The sequence below is a fragment of the Macadamia integrifolia genome, chromosome 9 (genome assembly GCF_013358625.1).
Source record: "Macadamia integrifolia cultivar HAES 741 chromosome 9, SCU_Mint_v3, whole genome shotgun sequence".
Lineage (NCBI taxonomy): Eukaryota > Viridiplantae > Streptophyta > Magnoliopsida > Proteales > Proteaceae > Macadamia > Macadamia integrifolia.
Window position 1 is genome coordinate 13,178,113 of NC_056565.1, and position 23,955 is coordinate 13,202,067.

General features: G+C 37.1%; 1 protein-coding gene across 2 annotated transcripts; it reads right to left on the reverse strand.

The window, feature by feature from the left end:
• Positions 1-1,649: 1,649 nt before the first annotated feature.
• On the reverse strand, positions 1,650-13,704 carry LOC122089452 (BAG family molecular chaperone regulator 4). 2 transcript variants are annotated; one of them, XM_042659207.1, is made up of 4 exons: positions 13,082-13,704; positions 12,262-12,518; positions 12,043-12,189; positions 1,650-2,050 (listed from the first exon to the last, which is right to left on the reverse strand). In XM_042659207.1, exons 1-4 carry the CDS (start codon positions 13,272-13,274, stop codon positions 1,853-1,855), a joined length of 795 nt encoding a protein of 264 aa, XP_042515141.1. In that variant the 5' UTR covers positions 13,275-13,704; the 3' UTR covers positions 1,650-1,852. The 2 variants fall into 2 exon arrangements, with proteins under 2 accessions (XP_042515141.1, XP_042515142.1); XM_042659208.1 differs by lacking the exon at positions 13,082-13,704 and adding an exon at positions 12,612-12,755.
• Between the last annotated feature and the right edge of the window lie 10,251 nt (positions 13,705-23,955).

Consider the following 23,955-nt stretch of genomic DNA (forward strand, 5'->3'; position numbering starts at 1 on the left):
GATCATGACGGCAGAGGTGTCAAATTGGAGAAACTGGTCGTCGACACAGAACACAAACTTATCGTTATAGGTTGGGTCGACGTGACCACGGAAGTCGACGTGGGTGGAGAGCTTGAGTGTTCGGTTAACCTAGGCGACCGCATAGGTGCACATTTTATTGGACAGAGGAGCTAGGTCTTGCGCCAACATCACATTGATTTTCAAGAACTGGAAGGGTGGTTTCCTCACAGCCATGGCCACCAATTGATTGATAGTTAAGAAATTCGTTTCTCAGTGTTCGCTAGAGGTGATTCAAAAGTAAATACATTGAATTAGCAAAACCATTAAACTGACTTTATGTTGCTCTCTTGCTTCCATTTTTTCTTTTCCTATTAGGTAAAGAATGCAAAAATAAAAATTACAGGATTGGAGAAAAAAGTTTCAAGGTTCTAAATCTGTGAACCATTGTGTGTATATTTCCAACATAACCAAGAGAATGAGGTATCTGTGATCTAAATTTGTGGACCAAGTGGGAATATGTAGTGAAACCTCCTTAACTAGGTAGCAGCTTTGAATGCCTCGACGAATTCGGACCTTGGCTGTGGGAATGAGGCGACGGTGTCGCCGGCATTGCTCTTCACGATTTGGGGAAGAAGGGTATGTGATGAGGGTTAGGGGTTAAAAGAAGGGTATATCAAGTAATTTACCTTTTATAAGGGTATTTTGGTATTTTGAAAAAATACACTAGCTGACATCGACATATATGGCATATTCCTCAACAGTAACTGACGGTAGGGGGTTTGAGAATAATTTGGTGAAACAGAAGGGTAGTCTTATCATTGTGGCATTTTTCAGGGGGTGGCGCAGTAAATTTCCCTTTATATTTTTACTGGGTTTGGTGAAAGGTTCCCGATGATGCAGCTGAGAATAGACTAAAAAAATATAGAAGAGTTTTATAAGAAGTCTATTGAACTTTTTGGTATCGTTTAAGATCTCACTCAATCACAAGAGAACCTCAAACTCAAACGCGATACTTGTCCAACCAAAGAGTGAGACTCACTATAAGAAGTTACAGTGATTATGCACGGGCTAGTGAGAGTGCACAAGAAAGCATCATCAAAGACCCACCACCCTTGTGTCCTACAAGGGCCTAGAATGTAGATCCATCTCCCTTCGCTCAATTAGACTTCAGTGTTTAGTCAAATCTTTTCATTGGGAAAGAATCTCTAAGCAAGCAACATAAAGATAGCACACCAGTGAAGTGCGACAAAATGGTTTTGCCCTTTTAAGATGGCTTATGATGTATTTGGAAGCCCTTGGCCAATCAAATATTTTATAAAGAGCCAACATAAAATTCCATTAATAACTGGCCATTTTGATCTTTTGGCACAACTCGATGAATTTAATAGATCCTTTTAAGAGGCCCCAATAACTATAGAATGAACCTATCCAATTTTACAGTGCAATGGTTGAACGAGAGATATAGGGGGAGATCTGAACCAATCATTAGAAAAAAAAAAGGTTCAAACCTGTCAGATGTCAGATTTACACCCTATTCTGTTCTATTTTAAGATTTCATTAGATTGAACTCATTGAAGCCAGCCTAATCGACCTAATTAGGGTTTTGAAACCTAGGTTGCAATGGTCTAACTAGCATATCTGAGCAAATATGTACAAATATCAACTTCTCTTCAAAAGAAAGTGAAGTTTTTTTCTTTTTTCCACATTCTCAATGCCTCTCCTCCATTCCTAACCGAAAGGATTTGTACATAGGGCACCAGAAAAAAACAGTATAAAATGTTTTACATGTGCCATAGCATAAGGTATCGCATAGGAATTGTATACAAATTAGGATAGCCGCAGACAGATCAGATTAGTCAAACTGTTCCCAATCGTTGGTTGCTTTTGCAGAAGACGGCATTGGGGGTGGAGCATTCAGGCTTCCCACACCAGAATCAAATGTCTCCCATTTGGTAGTCACAGACACAGCATTGCTGCCACTGCTGAAAGGGTTGGAGTTTCGTGCCTTTAGAACGTCGAGTGTCTCCACGTACCTCTGCACACGACGAACCTGTAGAGGAAAATAGAATATTGATAATGGCTTGACTATCTAGAAACCCATGAGCATGTATACTTGAGATTCAGTTGTTTGAACATCATCAATAAATATCAGTCAAGTAAAAGAATATTTCCTTTCTGGGACTGCAAAAATTGCTATATGTGCCGCGGCACTACCGGTAATACAAGTAAGGACTTAACATGCATGAGAATGACATTTAGTTACACAACTCAAACGAGGAAAATACCCGACACATGGCTGATATAAAAAGAATTAGACGCGGTTCAATCTCGCTGAACTTGTGTATGAAATAACAAGATGTGGAGGACACAACTATTTTCAGAAGATCTGAGGAATAGTCACCTGATAACAAATTTAATAGATACTCAAGAGGATTCTTTGATACACTTGGACTGGAGAGTGAATTGAACTTAAAAAGAAATTTTTGTTATAAATCATGGAACCTACTTGGTTTCTCAAAAATAATATAAATATACCATCTGTTAATAAAATTTAGATTAAGGGGAGCTTAAAGAAAAGAAATTACCCATTTTTATACCATTTCAGTTTTGTCTGCATTGTGTGAAAAGGATGATGGAACAATTGATTAAAGAACTAAAATAAAAGGTAGAGGGGGCACAATGGATCTGAAAAGCATAATTGATGCAATCCTGAGTCACGAAACCCTGATTTGGGATCACTGTGGGCCCACAACGATACCAGATATCTCAAATTAAGAGTGTGGTGTCTAAACTGTAACTAATGTAAAGTTCAAGATCCCTTAAAGGGCAAATAGATCCAATGGAAGAATAGCAATGAAACCTAAAAGAGAAAGACAATCTTGGAAATCCAAAGGGACTGGTGATAAAGTTAGAACAACTGATAAAAGAAGGGTATAATGGATAATATCATCAACTAAGGGTTTCTTTGTAAAATAAAAATGTCTTCCTCTACCTAGTGATTCAACACTGGTTTACAATACCAACAATCACATAAGTCAGAGGGATCTCCTTCCTCAAAGCCCTGATTGAAGTGAAATTCCAGGGCATGCATTACAATTTACAACACATTACCTTCTGAATCCAACTCATAAAGATCCAAGAGAATAACTGAATGCTTCATATTTTAATGCTGAAATCATAACTGGTGGTAGAAACCTGAGATTTCAGGTTGGCTTCTCTCAGCAGAGGGGGTTTTTGAAGGTGAAACTCTGGGATAAAAGTTGCCTAGGGTTAATCAGTTCACACCCAAAAGATGAGACAGACAGAAGAGTACCGAAAGATAGCGCGGAAACAGATTAAGTCAATTAAAGGGAGAAGGAACAAAGAGTAAAGGGGAAAACAAGAGAGAAAAAGAAGAGGAAAATATGGGAACAGAAGAGAAAAGAAGAATAAGAGTACCTGGAATGGGGAAGGAACCGATCCAGGGAAGAAGCGAAGAGGAAAGGGGAGAAACAATGCAACCTCCAATCGCACACAGCAAAGCAAAGTAAACGAAAAAGCAAATTCTCAACTCTCAATTTATAATTCCCTTCTGCCCATTACGTTGAGTTGCATACGTGTATAAGAGAAAAAAGACTCCTACTACAGAAAGTAAACAGAATCAAAAAGAAAATTCGACTAAATATAATCTCCTATGTAATCTATCCTCCCCCCACAACCCCCCCCCAAAAAAAAAAAAAAAAAAAGAAAAGAAAATAATAATAATAAAGTAGAAGATTACAATATTATCTCCATCCAACCCCCTTTGGACCAAAGCCAGTTTTGGGACCAGTTCATCAAACCTGGTCAAGTTGGTCCAGCCATGATAGCACTACCGCATTATAGATGCATGAGAAGTTCCAGTGTAAACTAAAGCATGGTGGGTGCTGGGCCCTGTTATTAAACAGGGGGAAAAAAAATACTTGGGAGGGCTTCCTAAGCAGTCCACTCTCATTGTACCACATCATCGGTCAAGTTTCACACTAATTCAATCAACTACACCATGTATGTCCATGCATGCCTATGGTTGTCTACCACGCACACTCATAGTTCTGGATTTTTCAAAGCTCCATTTTACCACTTTGCAAATCCTGTTTGGGTTGAAATTTGGACATGTAACCAGGGGACTTTGTGGTTCACTAATCACCTATCCAAAAAATTTAGACCATCTGATCTGCCATGTGGCAGATTTTAGGGCTATTTAGGGAAATTGCGCCCCTATTAAACAGAAACACTTACTTGCCAATGTCACAGGATAAATAGATTAGATTAGTGTTGGGTGAATCTTCCAAATAGATTAACAAAGGAAGATTAACCAAAAAAAAAAAAAAAGAATCTTCTTTCATATTCATTTTTATAATTAAAAAAAAATTATTAAATTCAACAAAGATCCAAAACAAAAATATTAATAATATGGATGACTAGCAAATAATGTAGCTGTTTGGCAAAGAATTAGAGTAGATAAATTGCATAGCCTTGTCAAAGGCTAGAGATGGCACAACTGCTAGTTTCACCAAGGCACAAGGATGGATGGAAGGACAGACATATCTGCCATCCGCAGATTTTTTGATTAAAAAATGCATAGAGGGTGAAAAAAAGAAGGAAAGAAACAAGGAATATCATGTATGAATCACAATTGGTAAGGTAGAGGAATCTTTGCTCTCTCACATTAGTGCTTGCCACTAGCAATTTTAAGAACGGTATTACAGTACTTTTGGTTCCCATCCAACTTTCCCATTTGTCAGTTTTTCTTGCCACTGAATATCCCCCACCCCTACAAAACTATTACACAATACAGACCATCTTAATTTGTAATGTTACTGCTTAGAAGAGAAAAATGGAAAAATAAGTATCACGGAAACCACAAAGGAACACCCATAGGGGTCAGGATTTTATAGTTTTATTTACAATGGAACTCACAGTTTTCATTTTCCCATCCCAAATGTCTTTCTGAGACCATAAATGGCATCACCAAATTACCATAACAGATCCATTCTGCTGGTTCTTTTTTTTCTTCCCAGACTTTGAGATTCCCTCTCAGTAATCTTCCAGCCCATATTGTTGAATAGTATCCTAAATCTTATGAGATAGTCTTCCTTCCATATTGTTGAACTTCTTCTGCAGAAAATGGCTTGCTGATTTATTTATTTTTTTTTTTTTTTTTTTTTTTTTTTTAATTCTGGAATTGAGTTTCTAAATTGGTTCACCCATTCATATCTTTGAATCCAACCACTGGGTTTGTACGAGGTTTGGGGACATTGTTCCCCCATACCAGCCCTATACTTTATTTAACTTTGAAGCTGATCTGATTTGTCGATTGCTTGTTATTGGGTTTTTCCTATTCTGTCCTTTAATAATTCCTTGCGATTCTGCCTGTTGGGTTGGAATCTGAAACCTTATTTAAGGACGCCTATATACCATGAGTCCAAATAAAGATTGTCAAGCCCCAGTTTTAAATTTCCTAATGTGGTAGATGAAGTTTGAATTGGGAATCATGTAGAAGCTCAATTGAATGGTCAAACCCCAGTAACCCTTTTCCCCCATATTTCTCTATTTCTAAATGGAATAACCATAGTCAGCAGGTAGAAAGGAAAAGTTTACACACCATGTAATCCTGTCTTCATCAACTTGAGTTTAAGAACAGCAACATAATATATAACAGTGAGGACTTCTTCTTCTTCTCATTTTTTTTTTTTGGGTTGGGGGTGGTGGGGTTAGGGACAGTTAACACTGTGATTTCCAAGAGATAAAAGGATGGCTCATCAGCTATGCAGAATCCAAGATTTGCTCTGGAGGAAAAGGACTTGAGATGAATGCAGCAGTAACATTTGTGAAGTGGTGAAGTAGAACTGCCTGGGGAGAAATTTGATAACTTCCGGAAACCCAGATGGGGTTTATCCACCCCCTTAACTTATCCATCTCATCTAAGCCTACCTAACTATGAGGGGCGGCGGCGATGCTTGCATGATTTAGTTAGTATAATTGATTAATTTAATTTTATCTAGACTAGTTTCAATTCTTTAATTTTCTGTCCTCATCTATGTCAACATTTCATTTTAGCAAAGCTTGTTCAGGTCAAGTTCAAGTTTACCAGAGTCAGGTCTAGCAGGTTATGTTCGGTGCACCTTGTCATAATATGCTTGATTTCTTAAGTGCAATTCCATAGGGGTATAAAGGCCAGTTCATAACTCAGACAAGTTCTGAAAATAGAATAAAATTTGGGGGTGGGACCATTGGAGTACCCAATGTCGTGCAGAAACTCTACGCGCAGTCCTAAGTATGTGCTTTCTTTCTTAGCCACCCCACCCCCCTAAAAAAATCTATACTTTTTTCTTGAGAAAGATCATACAACTTATATCATTGACAAAAAAAAAAATATATATATATATATATATCAAAAGTATGTAGAAGCTATACATAATACAATCTGAAGATCCATATTATGGATCTCAAATGCAATCAGGCCCCAATGATCAAATCTGTTATCAGATCTGAGACGAAAGAAACAACTACCTTAAGGGAAGAAATTAGATCAATGGAAAGGGAGGGGAAAAAAAATGAGATCAATCTTCTTGGGAGGACAAGCACCTTGGATAGAACCTATTGGAGAGCAAGGATCCATGTAGCCGACCCCATTACGTTGGGATAAGGTTGAGTTTGTTGTTATTATTGTTGTTGTTGTTGTTCTTCTTCTTCTTGAGAGGAAGAAGAGATGAGAAGAGAACAAAAGAGAAGAAATCAGGTTTGGGATACCAATCCCATAAGCACAGCTCATCAGTACCAAAATTCTTAAATAAAATTCATATTCTTTATTCAAAACATCTCTAATTGATGGGGGTGTGTTACATATATAAAGACCTTTTAAAATTTCTAAATTTTCTCATAAAAGGACTTCTAATCACTCTCTTATACTGACTTAAAGTATATAGACTTGAAACATAACTCTTAAAAGCTAGAGGATCCTAATTTAACTCAAATACTTAGATACCAATCACATATACTAACTTTATCCCCAGTTGATGGACTTATAAATTATAAATTAGGCTCACTACAATGAAACCCTACAAAAATAAAAGGTCCAACCTATAATATAACTACCTAAAGATCAATTCCAACCTATTGGATTACCACAAGCACACTATGAGCCTCCCAAGCTTGGATATCAGCCTCCATATGGGATTAATGCCTAATGCAACTGCATCAATTCCCCTGGTGTTGAGAAAAAACTCGCCCTTGAGTTTTATAGAAAGGAAATAGAAGAGCTTAGGAGAATGTCTCATGCTCTGCACCAGTATTATGAATCAAGATCAAAAGTTGAAATGTTGATGGCGTATCCAAATGGTGAAATATATTTTGAATAACAAACTCAATAGGTAGAACATCCAACATTGCAGTAGTGTCTATTGTTGCTTCACCCATATTAATCATCTCATCTCATCTCCCTTCGACATTTTTTGTTGTCCCTCATCAAAGTGGTCTTCCACTTGTGTTGACCCTTTTGACTCTTTTTGTGGTTGCACTGTTGTTGTTGCCTCCTTTGACTATGAGCATACTTGTCAACCAATCCTTTCAAAACAAGTGTATGTCATAGATGAAACAAATTATGATCGCGATCAACTACACCTCTTCGCTCTTCCAACCATTGTCGATCAACTCCAATGATGCATTCGGAAGATTCGAATATCTCACAATAAGCAACATCACAAACATTGGAAAATTGAGAATTTGACAAAGACATTATCCTCAAACTCAATAATGCTATCGTTGGCCTTTGATAACATCTCCACGACAAACCGCGAGATGAAATTGTCACTTTTCCCTTCATCTTTGAATAAAATAACAGTTTTTTTGTTGGACAAACGAACTCCAGTCTTGAAATCGTAGGGTATCTATGGTCAGGTTCGACTCTGATGCCAAATAATGCAATCTGAAATCCCAATTATGGATCTCAGATGCAAGCAGACCCACTGATCAAATCATCCGAGATAAAGGAAGCAACTGCATTGTTAAAGGAATAAATCGGATCGATGGAAGGGGAGGGAGAAAAGAAGAGGATGATTGCCAGACTTCAAGGTAAGCTCTGCTGGTATCTAAGTTACTCACTTAGTCAATTGTTCCCTGTTGTTTACAGTTCTCTTCTGCATTTTCCTTACTTTTTTTGTTTTGGTTTCTCTCTTTAATTATCCATTGTTTCCTGATTCAATCTTGCCAGTTTTGGTTTCATCTGCGTAAGCTGTTAGCAGAACCTATTTCTATTCCCCCTTTTTCATGAAACTGCTTTTTTGCAGAGCTTGAAGAGCAGAAACATCCCACAACCAAATCAAAACTATAGGAATTTGATGGTTTTTTTGTTGGACAAACGAACTCCGGTCTTGAAAACGTAGGGTATCTATGGCCAGGTTCGACTCTGATGCCAAACAATGCAATCTGAAATCCCAATTATGGATCTCAGATGCAAGCAGACCCACTGATCAAATCATCCGAGATAAAGGAAGCAACTGCATTGTTAAAGGAATAAATCGGATCGATGGAAGGGGAGGGAGAAAAGAAGAGGATGATTGCCAGACTTCCAAGCTAAGCTCTGCTGGTATCTAAGTTACTCACTTAGTCAATTGTTCCCTGTTGTTTACAGTTCTCTTCTGCATTTTCCTTACTTTTTTTGTTTTGGTTTCTCTCTTTAATTATCCATAGTTTCCTGATTCAATCTTGCCAGTTTTGGTTTCATCTGCGTAAGCTGTTAGCAGAACCTATTTCTATTCCCCCTTTTTCATGAAACTGCTTTTTTGCAGAGCTTGAAGAGCAGAAACATCCCACAACCAAATCAAAACTATAGGAATTTGATGCCCATCTATGATTCTTTGGCCCCATATGTTCATCAACAGGCATTGTCTCCTCCAGAAAGATATCACATGTCTCACTTGGATCCACACGGTATAGATTATACTGATATTGAATATCATGGTGGCAGTCTTTCGGTGGAAGAAAAGAAATAATTTCTTGTTGTAACTCAAAATAGCATTAATGTTCTATGATTTTCTATCTAGCATTTTGAACTCTTAAGCAGAACCAAAGCGCCTCAAGGTAAATTACATAAACCACGATTTAGTAAATTTCTTGTTGCATACAATTATGCTGTTTTGAAAGTTAACACTTATCTGAAGAGCTACTTATTTGTTCATATGAGAATTTTACTTGGATCAGATATCGGACAAAGATAAATTTTCTTTCCTTTGAACTGTTAAAGAGGGGAGGATTTAGTTGACTGGATTAATGCTTTTGCAGCCTACTTAGGGAAGGTGATTCATGTTCTCCTAAGACCTATTAAAGCAAGAGACTAAACTCAGGTGGAAATAAGAAATTTAGATTTATATAAACTCCTACACACTTTCACATGTTTTCTTGTCTGCATGTGTGTGTGAGTGTGCGAGAGAGAGAGAGAGAGAGAGAGAGAGAGAGAGAGAGAGAGACTTTTGGGAGGAGCGGAACATAGCTAAATGTTTTGGCATGAAGAGGAAATGAGAAAATATAATCATAGGCACATCAGGGTGATCCTTTACTTGACAAACAAAAAAATTACAGACATGTTAATATGTCTTCATGTTGAGATTAAAGAGCTTCCATTTCTCAAACAACTCCTATCAATGTGCGACACTTTACGGTGCCCTTGTTGTAGAGACATACTTTACATGTCACCGAGATTTATTTTTCAATTGGTCACATGTTTTACACATTGTTTGGCATCATTCCAGTAATATGACAAGAATGAAAAACATATGATGCATAATAAATCACCAGAAGATTGATACTCACCCCCAATATATTATCATGTATGAAAGTTATCTTTATACAACTTTATGTAATTAAGTTGCAACTTAACCCAAATATAAAGTAGGCAATGTATCTCTATATAACCTAAAGTAAGGAAGTTGAAAGACAGAAAAATGCATAGGAAGCAATGTTTTGTAGGACTCTCTATGCATTGCACAAATAACAACAATAAAAGTCTTTGTACAAATTCGAAGCTAAAATCGGAGCTCAACTATAACAGAGTTTGAGGATTAGAAACACAAATAAAAGTCTTTTTGTCAATTGAAGAAGACACGACCTTCATTTTCAACCTTCTAGAAAAAAAAATTCCATTCAATTTAAAATTTATTCATATCTCCACCTTTTGTGATAAGTCAGAAGAATTTTATTACAATGAAGAAAAAGGAGGCAACCAATGCTACACAAGCTCACTGAAGAGATTTTAGAGAATATTTTTAAGTAAAAATCAGCAACTTCTGGCAACAGTTATTTATCCAGGAAATGACTCCTACAGATTTGTGATAATTGAGATATTCAACCCCCTAAATTCAGAACAAGTAAAGCCCACCATACTAAGGCTGTGTTTGTTATGGTATGCATTCCCAAAAATCATACTAAGCGCAGCCTTAATTTCAAAAAGTCCACTATATGATTTCAAACACTTTCAAAGTATAGTTGTATAATTCATTCTCTCTAACGACGATTTAGAGTTAGATCTTAAGGGGTTGGAGTGCTCGGAACCCAAAATGTTGAGGTTGAGAAGATGAGAATGACAACTATACATTAAATTGATAGTGGATCCAGATGTTCAAGACCATGGGTGAAAGATTTAAGGCTACATTTGGTATGATTTCTTGGAATGCATTATTGACCAAGAATGCAAACCAAACGCAGCCAAAGTTGTTTCTAATCCTGATATAGGGGGAGAGTTACCACAAAGAGATGAGCCCTCAAGAAGTGGAATCAAGCACTAAATAACACTATGATTGCAATGTGTTGGGCTTTAGTAGGAGAGATAATAGCCCTAATCAGTCCTAAGATGAAACAAGGGTTTGTTAGAGCTTGGAGATGCAGCTTATAAGTGATAACAAAGGAAAAGGAACAGGAAGGAAAATATAAAAGCGATAAATAGATAAGCTATAACCAAGTCTTTACCGCAGGCTAAAACTAGCACTGGAACAGAAGAGCAAAGTACAACAACTCAACTTCAATTCAATAAAGCAAATAACAATCCAACCATTCAACTTGGCCAGCCCACATTCCTTTTATACAGGCTGCAATGCTTTTGAAAATTGAAAAATCCATCCTTGACTTACTAATTCCCAAACACATGTAGTTTTCCTTGTCAAGATAGTAACCTTCTAGATTTTATAGGTTGTCTAATTTACCAATTACTCAGAAACTAGGGCCACTTTATAATTCTTTGTACTTTTTCTAATTTAGTGACCCATGACTCCAAATTTTTATTTTGGCTCCAATTACAAATTTAGCAACTCCAATGAAAATTTCCCAGAAACTGGAACTCTGAAATAGAAACTAAACTAAAAGTTCCCATTGACAAATATTGGGGATAGAAATCTCATAGCATCAAAACACTCATCATTAAGATGGCCACAACTTAACCAAAACAGCTAGCAATTCGAAGATCTTGGTCTCAATGAAAAGCTAAGAAGGATTTTAAGTGGCACCTAAATCATGCTAAGAAGAGAAATTTTGACCTTGCAGAAATTTACCCAAAAGGAGGGGGGGGGAAAGAGATGAAATATATTTCTTCATCTTTGCATACAATGTATCAACTACAACAAAAAATCTAAAGCCAGAAAAAAGTTCAGAGAAATCAATAATGATTGATATCATCATCTTCTTCCCTTCACCTAGGTGAAACAAACATTTCCCTCACAAAAGGTGTTCAATAATTGGATTTAAGTGGTCTGAGAAGGCTCAGAGACTAATCATGGAGATCCTTCAAACAATCGGTCGGCCAAAACCAGCATATACTAAAAGGATTGGTTATTGTACCCACATCACATTCCCCAATAGCAAATCTGATGACCAATTAAACATAGCACTAATTTCAGCCTTAACCAAAAGGTATTTTAAAACAAATATAAAGTCAACCATTCCATGTGAATTAACGCCTCTTGGTAGCAACACAAGAATGACAGAGAAAAATAATAAAGTGGCAATCTTAATCATAGTAGCACAATGATAACTGACCTCAATCCGTCTTTGCGCTTTTGCTTCTCCTTCAGCCTCAATGCTATCTAGTTTCAGTAATTGTACCATAAGCAGCTCTGTTAAGACAAAAAATTCCTTGTCTGCAACCTTGGTACCTCCACGCACAGCTGCCTCTAAGGCAGCCACCTACAAAATAAACCATTCCCCATAAGTCCCAGTAGTGCTGGCAAATGGATTTCTCTGAATAACGGGATCCACCTTTTCAGAGAGCTTGTTAACCTCAGCTCTAACTTTAGCAACAGCCTCACAAGCTTTTGATATCTCTTGATTCCTCTTCATTTCATCAAGCTTTTTCTCTTTGCTAGCAGGATCCTCCATGAGTACCACCTTGGACATGTCCTTTACACCTACCATGTGTAAGCACTCATCATCTTCTTTTTCCTTCCCTCTGAATAGCAGCCTCTGTTCTTTAGGCTCCAAACCAGTCTCCTGGACAATGACCTTCTTCAATTCCCCTACATTAAAAAACATCTTTCAGCAAGGAAAGAAGCAAAGAGTTGAGGAAAAAATAGAAATTACAAAAACTAGTCTCAGGGAGGAAAGCCCACGGCAATAATCCCTTCCCAAAGATCGAATTAGGCATAAATACACCAATATCATCAATAAAAACCTAGGCTGCACAGTAATATGACGATAATCCAAAGTACTGAGTGAGAAAAGAAGTGATTAAATCCCTTCCATTCCATTGATACCAACCCATCCGCTAATTTATATTTTAAAGGTATTTTTAAGGGGCCTTCCAACAGAGAGATGTCAAATCAAGTAAGCATAAATACATCTACTGCACAGCACAAAGATGAAGAAACACACATGAAGAGAGAAGAGAACATCAATGACCAAGACCAACTTGAAGGTCAAAAGGGTATAGAAAAAAAGTGACAAAAGGGAGAGAAACGGCAAGAGTAGCCAAAATTCGCTTAATGCAAGTATTAGTGAACTTAAATCTTTAGAAAACCATTACCCAAAAAAAAAATCTTTAGAAAACAGAAGAACCCATCAAGGAAAATACGAGAATTACCAAAAGTTGCTTGAGCCGGGACGTTGACCTCGTGCTGGTAAGAGCCATGAGAAACCTTGACCTTGATCGTGGGTCCAGAAGCATCAACCTCATCGTCTCTCTTCTGAACAAGCATACCACCAGGCCTCAACTCCCAATCGATCGCCTCCTTGTTCCCATTTTCCATAACCCCTTTAAAATTGGATCCTTTCATACTCCGCAAAGCAACAGAAAAGCCAAAAAAAAAAAAAAATGCGAAAAAAAAGGGTAAAAAACCAAGACAAAAGGCGAAGTGGGTGAGAGAGGTGGGAGGTTTCTGCAATAGGAAGAGAAGCTGGTTGAGTAAGAGAGCAGAAAGGGTCTGGACGATATGACACTTGACAGGGAAAAGAACCTTTTACAGAGTAGCGGCTGGTCGGTTATTCAGCAGCGAGAAAGAGAGAGAGATTTCACCAAAAAAAAAAAAAGAAGGTTGGGGGATTCTGAAGTAATGAACATTTGTCTACAACTACAGTAATACAATCTCTTTCATCATCAAAATCAACGTATCTATGAAACTGCCAAACGGGTATTGCAAATAAAATCTGGAAATCTGAGATGAACTGAACAGAACCCACTTCTCTTGAAATCGACTCCACACTAGACGGATAAGATTGATTCCATTCAGATTCCTGATATTGGTTGTTGGATATTTGTTTGGGACAAAATATGTTAGCAAGTTCTTTTCCATAAATCGATGGAGCCCTCCGGTGGGGTAAGTTCTGATGGGAACCTCTGGTGGGGTGAGTTGTTAAGATGTCTTAAACAATACTCCTTATTCACAACACACACCCACACCCCCCCGCCCCCCCAAAAAAAAAAAAAAAAAAAGCCTTAAAAAATACTCCTTTGAAAGAGAATCTGATAAATTATTGCAAAACTACTATACGAAAGGTCAATGACCAATCATGATTCATCACCAATTTGTTGACAATTACCGAACTTGATACTAGTTGATCAAGTATACCAAAAAAATAAAGATACTAGTTGATCAATACCAGGACCAGGAACTCATCACTGATTTGTTGACAATCATGAATCTCATAATAGTTGATCAATACTAGGAAGGGCAACTCATATTCACCAAAAGAGGGTGTAGATGGGATCATAGTTAGCAAAAGGAGGAATCGCAAAAAAAAGGGAAACGGATGGTAAACGTTTTAAATGTGCAGATTTCAAATGAAAAAGACCAAAAAAATGCAATAACTCATTATAAAGTCTAAGACATATCACAGAATATCATCCAATATCAAATTTACATTCACACACCATAGTAAAAAAGCATATTCAAAGTCTTGTTGAGTAACGTGGCTTGCCTATGATGTTCATTGTTGTCAACATAGTCAACATACTTCCGGAGTGATTCATTTTAATTGGAGTTGAGAGTCATCGCTTTAGAAACAGTTTACATTAAAGGCATCAGTTTGTAGCTCAATTTGGGGTATGTACATTGAATTTGAGTTGAAGGTGATATCATTAGAGAAGTAATCCTTTGAGTCAGCTTCACGTTGGCGAAAGAATCAAGTTGATCGGAGTTAGATAAATAGAGATATGATCAGTTAAGTTACCATTGTATGTTCAACAAGTCTAAAGTCTTAAAAGGCTAAAAGGGCGGGTGTGTTTTAAATAGAAATGTCGTTCGTTTGCCATTTTCTTCCCATATCATTGGGAAACAAATAAAAAAAAACACATTTTAAATGGTAAAATACAGTGTTTTAAACGTGTTTTTGCTGACTATGGATGGAAATGGAAGCTCCAGTGTCCCCCAAACCAGTTCTTAACCCCACGCCCAACTCCCAAGTGGTATTATGCCCATTGACAATTGTTGCATCTTAGGCATGCAATCCAAGATCTTTTATTTATTTATTTATTTATTTATTTTTGTACAAAGAAAATTTAAGAAGTACAAAGGGAGAAAAGGGGCAGCCAACAAGGGGTGCTATCCCAAGAGGCAAACATAGGGAAAATACATGCCCTAGTCATAAGAATATGAGCAGGATGCAGCATATCTTGGGGCAAATGAAGGACTCGAAACCCCAAAAAGTGAGTAGCTAATAAAGAAATATCTCAAGCAATAGTTTGGAGTTTAGGGGATGTCGAATCTAAATCGCCATTGATAGCATTGACCACCTACATGCAATTAGAAAAACATACCAAGTAGAAGATGCAGTTATCCATGGCCCATCGAATAAGAGAGCGCAATGCAAGGCCTTCAGCATTATATGGGAGTGACCACGGGATAGGAAAAGCAATAGCCACCTTGAAACAAGACTCAGAATCTAAAACTACAAACCTAATTCCAACGGTCTTCCTATGGTCATTAGAGGAGGCATCACAAACAACACACTCCCATCCATTTGGAACAACACTTTGACGGTCAATATGCAATGGTAACATAGGAGTAGAGGTAGGTGAGGGAGCCAGAAAGAATACTTGGAGGTATTTTGAAATATTAGATTGCATCGCTGAAATAATAGGAGGCCAGTGAACACTATTTCGATCAAAAGTCTCTTTGTTCCTTAATAGCCAGACTTTCCAACAGATGATAGCACGAACTGCAAATGATCTTCTCTTTTGATCTTTGGATCCATTACCTTCATGCAATCAGTCTACAATCCAATTATGGGGGAGCCATCTAGTGGAACAGAGGAGTGGAACATTTGGAGTAGCGGAGGCAAGCCAAAGATGCCGAAAGGAGAGCCATTCAAAGAGAGCATGAGTTGAAGTTTCCACCACTAGACTGCATCAATTGCAAATGGATGATTGGACCACCCTTCTCTTGGTCAATTCTTCTCCAACCGCTAGAGCTCCAATACAAGCACGCCAAATGAAGGACTTTATTTTGGAGGGGATCTTAGCATTCCAAATGCCTTTCCAAACATATGAAGGGACCGATAAGGGATTGCCACAATCTCGATGAACCTGATTAACACGAAATTGAGAAAAATGATGAGCAGACTTAATAGAAAATTTTCTAGATTTATCAGGGAACCACACCAACTTATCTTGAGATGGGTGAAGAGAGATCAGGATTGCAGTGATAGCCTCAAATTCTCCTCTCGTAAAGAGATTTCAAATCAAGTCTTGTTTCCAAGCTAATCCAAGATCTTCTTAACCAAAAAGAAGATTGCCTTTTGAACCAAGCAACAACCTAATGGGATAAATAATCTACTACCAGACCAAGGAACTCATAACCAAACAATCGACATAATAGGAGAGAACACAATTACAATTGACCCTTCCGCTCTCTTTCAGCCAATAGGTATGACCCCACAGAAACTTGAATGAACATAAATGATATTTACAATATGGAGTTCTTATAAAACAATGACGTGTTGTCATACTATGAACTCTAAGAGGACTTGACAAAGAGATGCAAAAGATATCAGCCTTAGAAGCTCATTCAAGGAACCCAAGCTCACTTTTTTGATAGGTTCAAAAATTGGGTATTAGATACACCAAAGTGGATAGCCTTAACCAGATGTGCAATGGGTAACATGGAACTAGCATTTGTTCTCACTCAGTGTTGTTGCTGCTTGCTCATAGGGTCCCACTCGTCTTGGGGAGCCAAGGGGCTTTTATTTTAGAGTAGACGACAATGTTTTGCTGATGCTTCGAATCAAGCTTTTGTTATAATAGGTTGTCCCCCTCCCCCGATTGCTAGTAGGTTGACGGATCGCAGGCCCATCATGTATCTTTCCAGAAAATAAACCCGTCATATATATTTTGGTTTTAGTATACTATTACATGAGGTTTATATGATTGAACCTAGCTAGGCCCGAAATTGAATACATGATACATTCAAACAATCCTAGATATTCAATGGTCAAATCTTCCACATCACCTTCATATGTGCCAGGAAACCTTTTCGCCATAGAACAATTTATTAACTTGGGATTTATATGATGCTCTAGAAAATCTAGCCTTTAGGGTGGTGGCTACTATTTTTTTGATAATGAAAAAAGGATGCTCCATAGTAGTAATCATAGCCCTCAGGACAAGTCTTCGTACGAAGAGCAGCGCTTCTGCAGGATCAATGGGCGATAATGGGCATGCCAAGACTCAAACCCACAACCAGCCGACTCGAACGATGATGGATTGAGGGTATTTTCACCACTAGGCTACCTACCCCATTGGTGTGGTGGCTACTTGATGAACGTAAAAGATTATATCTCAAAGTTCAATTCTTGTTCTTAATCCATGACCAATATGAGCTTGAAGCTTCCCTCATGACCTCAGAATGATAAGTTAGGTGTAGTTGTCATTATTGTCTACTCATGACCCATTATACAATAGAATTCAATCTCCCTATCTTCCACACAGCACAGAAGTTGCACATATGAAGTTGAATATGTTTTAGTCCATGCACTTTTTGAATGGGCAATCGGTTACCCTTATCAGGGTGTTTGGGTCTCTTTGGTTCCTAAGGAGTTGATTATTCTACAATCTTTCCCCTCTGGAATTTATTACTCCCTTTAAGGAGCCTCTATACCCCCAAAAATCATTTATGACACATGTCATATCATGCTACTCATTTTTTTTTTTTTTTTGGCATCAATTATAGGATTCAGATCCTTTACTGGGACCTAACGTGCATCCGACAGCTGAGAGGACCTGAACACACATTCTAACACATAGGCCAAACCCCAAGATCGTCTCAACCATTGAATACACACTGGGACTCCTAACGATCGGAGAGGATCGAGATCACTGGCATTCATTGTCCATCCCTGTGCTAGAGTTAGGATCAAAACCACATCGCAGCTATACCAGATCTCTTCCAGACCTTGAAATTTACTTTTAAATCTAGACAGGTTTGAACCCGTGACTGTTGCGTTACAAGGAAGATTTCTTTATCAATGGCATTGGTGTCGCCCTCCCTTTGCTCTGAGTTTCCCTAAACTCTCGTAAAAGGAGTCGGTCACACGTACGAGGTAAATGGGCTTATGGGCCTGTAAGGGGTAGTATTGATTTATGATCAGCCCAGAAATTTTCAGCAATAGCCAGCCCATCAGAGTGTTGACCAGTCTGCTGACTACTAACTTTGGGATGGGCCTGTGGGCTGTCAAATCCTGGGAATATTAAAATACTAAAGTGTGCCATAGAACATTAGATCTTCTTCTCGTATGGGCCTAAGCGAAAAAAGCTTAAGTTGGCTCATCATAATGTGATTTCGTGAGGTCCAAGATCACCACCTCTTACTAAGGTATTGTGATGAAGTATGTCATTTGCTTCCATAAATATCTCTCTATGCCGCCATTAAGAGTCTCTAGAGGAGCATTTATGATAACAAAAGGACATGTGTCATCATGAAAACATACATGAAACATTCACATGTGGGTAGGTGATCCATGTTCAGAATATCTAGCTTCGATTGATGCCAGATGATTCTAGGGAAAGAGGAATGCTTTCCTGTATGGCACAATTTCTTTTATTGGATTAAAATTATAAGATTAGAAAATTTTGAAGAAGTAGGCTGATCTTAGTCTAATTGAAAGGAAATAAAATCGATAGATGAACACATAGATCAATACGTCATGCATGTGGCAAATCAGGTAGAGATGAAATTCAATGGACAATTTGAACTAAATGTCCTTCACTCACATATCAGGTTTCAGCCCAATCAAAATTGATCACGTGGCAAATTAAAGACATGAAAAAATTCATGAATAAATTCATGAATAAATTAGAAGGGTCAATCAAACTACGAGGGAATTGTTTGGACAAATCTAGTGGCATTCTTATGGTGTTTGCACCTTCAGCTCGTTTTTAGAACTCCCTTTTAACTTCTTTTGGTTGCAAGTAAAAGGAATGAAGATAAATGAAAGTTATTTAAAAAAAAAATATTAATTAAAAAAATCACTGTATTTTTTTTTTTTTTTTTTGGGTCAGAAAATTATTGTATAACTCAAGTCAAGTTATCTGAGAACAAACATTGTAAGAAAAGCCTTATACTTCCCATTTAAAAGAAAGGATATCAAATTATTGTATAAGTAACACCTCTACAGGTTAAAAGGGATGGAAGTGAAAATTTTCAAACCTAAAATAAAAAGCTTGTAACCATTACCCCATGTAATTATTTAAATTACTTAAATTTTTTTTTTATTTAACAATGATACATTTTACATGTAATTTTATTTTAATATTTTAATCAAAGAGATTTGGATGTAAAGTAAAAAGTATTAAACAAATGTATAATTTGGAGTTAGTAATATAGTCACATCGATAATGAATACAAAAGTTTTCTTTTTGAATTGAAAATTTCACTTTCTTTCCCTTAAATATCTCCTTCCAAACAAACGAAGTCTTAGGGAGTGTAAATAAGGAAGACTCTTTAGTTAATGATATTTGAAATATCAATTGGTCAAAAACATACTGTTTTGATGCCTTAGTCCTTCCATTAACTGTGAAAGTAGGAGTTATGATCGAAATGTACATTCCAAGTGATATAGACTTGAAAAGTCTCAAAAGTCTCTTGTAATTAAATATTATCAAATATATGATAATTAAATATTTTCATATAGATTCTTTTTATTCCTATCATATTTTTCTATTTCAGTTCAAATAATTTTCTTCCAACAAAATTAGTCACCATATGTGGTAAACTTTTATTAAGTAAGTTAGTTACACAATTATTTGTTATAGTAGTAGTTAGAAAGGTTTCTACATTATTCTTATTTTAATTTTTGTTTATTTTCCATTCATTTTATTTCCAACAAGAACATCTACTTGGGTAGGATAAGATTCACTGTAGCCGAGCTAGTGCCTAACATGCATTTTCCTTAGGGTGTACGATCAGATGCTGGAGTGTGTGCCTAAAATGCTTCAACCATGGGATGTGGTTAGACCTCCAAGGTGGTTGGAGATGATGTGAATCCACTTGGATAGGCGTTTATTCAGAATTATATATGAATCAAGCCAATGGCTCTTTTGTTGGCCCCTTCGTGGGTCCCTTGTTTGGAGTACCCTTTGGTCTCTTGTATGGTTCAAAGTGAATCTCGCATAAAAATAAATAAAAATAAAGCAATGACATCTTACTAAGAAATATTATTAATCAATTCCAACCCGACTAGAATTGATAAGATAAGAATAGAGAACACCTAAAATGAAGGTGTGACTATAAGAATAGAATCAAAATGAGAATCATAAAGGACAGGAGATATGTATAATCAAGTATAAATGTAAAATAATGGAAGGAAGGAGAGCCGTAAGAAGTAATAAGTAAGAATAAGGAAACTTGTGGCCTTGAAGACCTCTAATATAATCAATATATAAGAAACCCAAATTAAGGGAAGGAAGGAAGGGGAGCAGTAAGAAGACGAAGAAGGAAAGAAACTACTTGTGGGCTATGATAAAACACGAATGTGAGAGAAACTGCAAGACTATACCTTCCCACTACCATTATTACGTACATCATGACTTCCACGTGTGCTCAGTCTATCTCAATTCTCAAATACTCTTCTGTGAGTTCCGAGGGCTTCTCATGTTCACATGGCTATCTCTCTCTCTCTCTCTCTCTCTCTCTCTCGGCAAGTCGGCAGATCGCTACCTGTTCCTGTAACCTCTGTACCAACAGAACAAAACTCTCTCTCATGCAAGAGACCGCTACGTGTAGCCCCTTAATACCCATCACATGCGCTTTAAAATAGAAGGGCATCTCCTATCCTGTCACCATGCTGGTCCCCTCCATACTACCACGAAGCAACCTCTCTCTTCTCTCTCTCCTTGTAGGGAATAATATCAACTTCTAACTTCCTCGATCCAATCACTGAACCGTGGCTTTACATAACAGGGGTCTATGTAAACTAACGTGAGAATGAGAATGAGAATGAGAATAGGGATTTATAAATATCCTTTTTCTTGTTCTTGAATCCTATCAATTTTTTTTTTTTTTTTTTTTTAATCCTTCGCTAGAGTGACAGAATCACAAAATTCGTCAACTGTAAATGTTGGGAGTTTACCCATTAATCAATAAATAAAGAGAAGAATTTCTATATAAACAAATAAAAAGAAAATCTAAAGTGTGGATCAAGTTTTCCTACAAAACCATTTTGATATGGGTTAATCTAGGGGTGTCAATCGGTTGGGTTGGGTAGGTCTTGATCGGGCCTACCGATGTGAAATCCTTGCACTGTGAACGCTCGTTTACTTAAACGGGTTTAGATTTGGGGGCATAGTACAGTTTATAATCGGGCCGATCAGTGTCGGGCTTTAATTCGGCTACCTTAAACGGGCTCTAAATGGACTTTAAACGTGTTTACCCTAAAATCATTTTTTAAAGGGATTAAACTATTGACTTTAAAACTACTAGAGGATAGCATTCACAATTCCGAAACCAAGGGAATCATGTCTTTAATAATTCAACAATTAATAACAATTGAATGTCCCTTTTAACAAGATCCAAGGGAAATTATATATATATATATATATATTTAAGGGAATCATATCTTTAAAATGTAATCTAAGTTGCAAGAATTACACTCTTTTTAATAATTGAATGCCCCATTTAGAATGTGGATAACTGGATATTTTAGTTATATATATTCTTTACTCATATTTTGTAGTATTAGTGGTAAAATAGGTATTTAGGCATTTTTTAAGGGGGTCGGGCCGGTCGGGTTAAATGAGTCAGTTCTAGCGGGCTTCTTAAGTGTGTCGGGTAGGTCGGGCCCCCGACGAACTAGTGGCCTGCACCGTGAACGCCCGTTTAATAAACAGGCCGGACTGAAGTACACATTTATTAAACGGGCCAGTTCAGGTCGGGCCTTAAGCGAGTCGGGTTTGGTCGGGCCTATCAGTGCGGGCTCAGAATTGACACCCCTAGGTTAATCTATATAAATGAAATCTACCACAGAGTTGATTGTTGAATGAATTTTAGGGAAAATTATACGATTGCTCACCAAAAGTTTCAGTTAACTTAAATACCCAAAATTAGGTTTGGATTTACAAAACTACCCACTCGAAATTTCAATTAACAAAAATACCCAAAATAGTGATTCTTCATCTTCCACATATAATCAAAAATTTTTTTCTCTATTTTTTATAACTGAAACTATGATTGGGTATTTTTATAAACCCAAACTCCATTTTGAGTATTTTTTTCTTAAACTTTAAGTAAGTAGTTTTATAACAGAACACTTAATTTTAATAAATAATTTTGTAAAGAGAAAACCTAAAGTAAATAATCATATAATTCTTCCTCGGGAAATTTTCTTGTACCACCCCTAAAAATCTCCGTAATTAGGGGTGAAAATAACTTTTTTTTCCCTTATACTTAACTTTTAAAAGAGCTCATTAGTTATCATTAACACTAGCATACTCTCACCATCAGCTCAGCTGCGACCCTAGTAGAGATGATAGAGTTAAATGGTAGCAGCAGCTGCTGCAGTGGGTAGCTTGTACTACCGCACTCAGTTCAGCCAGAGGTCTCTGGCTCTTAGGGTTTTGTGAAGGAAACCAGATCGGAGCTGAAAACCCTAGATCATTTTTCCCCTAAAATGAAAGCAGCAAGTAACAACTAAGAAGTCCTAGACGCAGCAGCCCTCAAATGTAGTTTTATATAGCACAAATCAGGTCGCAGATTCTTAGCTTGATCTGAAGAGTATATGAGGAGCAGCAGCAATTCTTGATTTAGGTTAAGAATAGGGAATTTTTTTGGATACCAGGAAATAGGCCTCTGTGAGGCTCATTTGCTGGTCGAGTGGGGCCTGTTGGAACCCCAAAATATGGGCCTCAAAGGTTCAGCAGGCAGGGAGATCTAAGACCTTCAATCTTCAACCAGAAATCTCCAGAAAACAGAATCGCAGGGGCCTGTTCTGTGTCCTCAGATCAAGAACTGAACAACAACCAATTAATGGACCTTGATGTAGATTTCAGGGAGTATTTAGCTACCCAAAAAGAGGTCTCGGTTGGACTGAAAAGAAAAGAGAGAACATGGAAGAAGTGGAGAAGAAGGGAAGGGAAAAAAAAGGGATAATGGTTCACTCACCTAATTTGTGGAAGATGTAATGGTGGTGGGAGGAGGAACAAAGCCAGAGAAAGGTAGAAACGAAGGAGAGTTTCTGTTGAAGTGTTAAAGCTTCGGGTTGAGCAAATAGTCCATCATCGACGAAGTCTTAACGTACCGATTTCGATATCATGGTAAAATTTACATTTTAAAACCAATTGGTTTGAAGTGAGTTGATTTTTTGTGACTCTTAAATAATTGAGTTATCCATAGTCGATGTGGGACTATCTCAATATGAAGAAAGCGATCGAGGATAGCCAATGGCACAAAACCTTCTTCTCCTCTCGTGGAATTCAACGATGATGCTATGGTCCTTGCCAAGGTGGAAGATGGGTCAAAGAGGAATTCCTTCACCCACTTTACACGCTCATAAGGGTAGTTTGGCTATTTAGGTAATAAGAGACTGATGATGTCATCACTTAAAGATCAAATTCTAACCGAATAAGGTTTTTAAAAATTTTTTGATAAAAATGAAGAATGTATAAACTCTTATTTTCATTTTTAAGGATCATTCCAAGTTATATTGAGATTTTTAAGAACAATATAAGAAAATTTTCCTTTTTTCCTTCTATTTATCTGAATCAACCTGTACGAGAATAGTTCTTCTACAATACTTGATTAGAGTTATCAATTCGGCCGAATAATTCACGAATTATTCGGCCGAACCGAATTTTTCTGAATTTTATCAAAAATTCGGACCGAATCCGAATTAAAAATAAAATTCTTTAAAATTCGTGACTTTTTCAAAACTGAATATAAATCACGAATAATTCGGACCGAATCCGAATTAAACCGAATTATTCGGTTTATTTAAACATTATTTTTATAAAAAAAAACAATAAAAACAATT

What these genes read in the sequence shown, in the direction of transcription:
- LOC122089452 (XM_042659207.1), bottom strand. Translation starts at nt 13,274, where the DNA reads ATGAAAGGATCCAATTTTAAAGGGGTTATGGAAAATGGGAACAAGGAG. An exon ending in CCCGGCTCAAGCAACTTTTG is followed by an intron (nt 12,519 to 13,081) that starts GTAATTCTCGTA and finishes TTTTTAATGTAG; the next exon opens with GGGAATTGAAGAAGGTCATT. An exon ending in AAGCGCAAAGACGGATTGAG is followed by an intron (nt 2,051 to 12,042) that starts GTCAGTTATCAT and finishes TTTCCTCTACAG; the next exon opens with GTTCGTCGTGTGCAGAGGTA.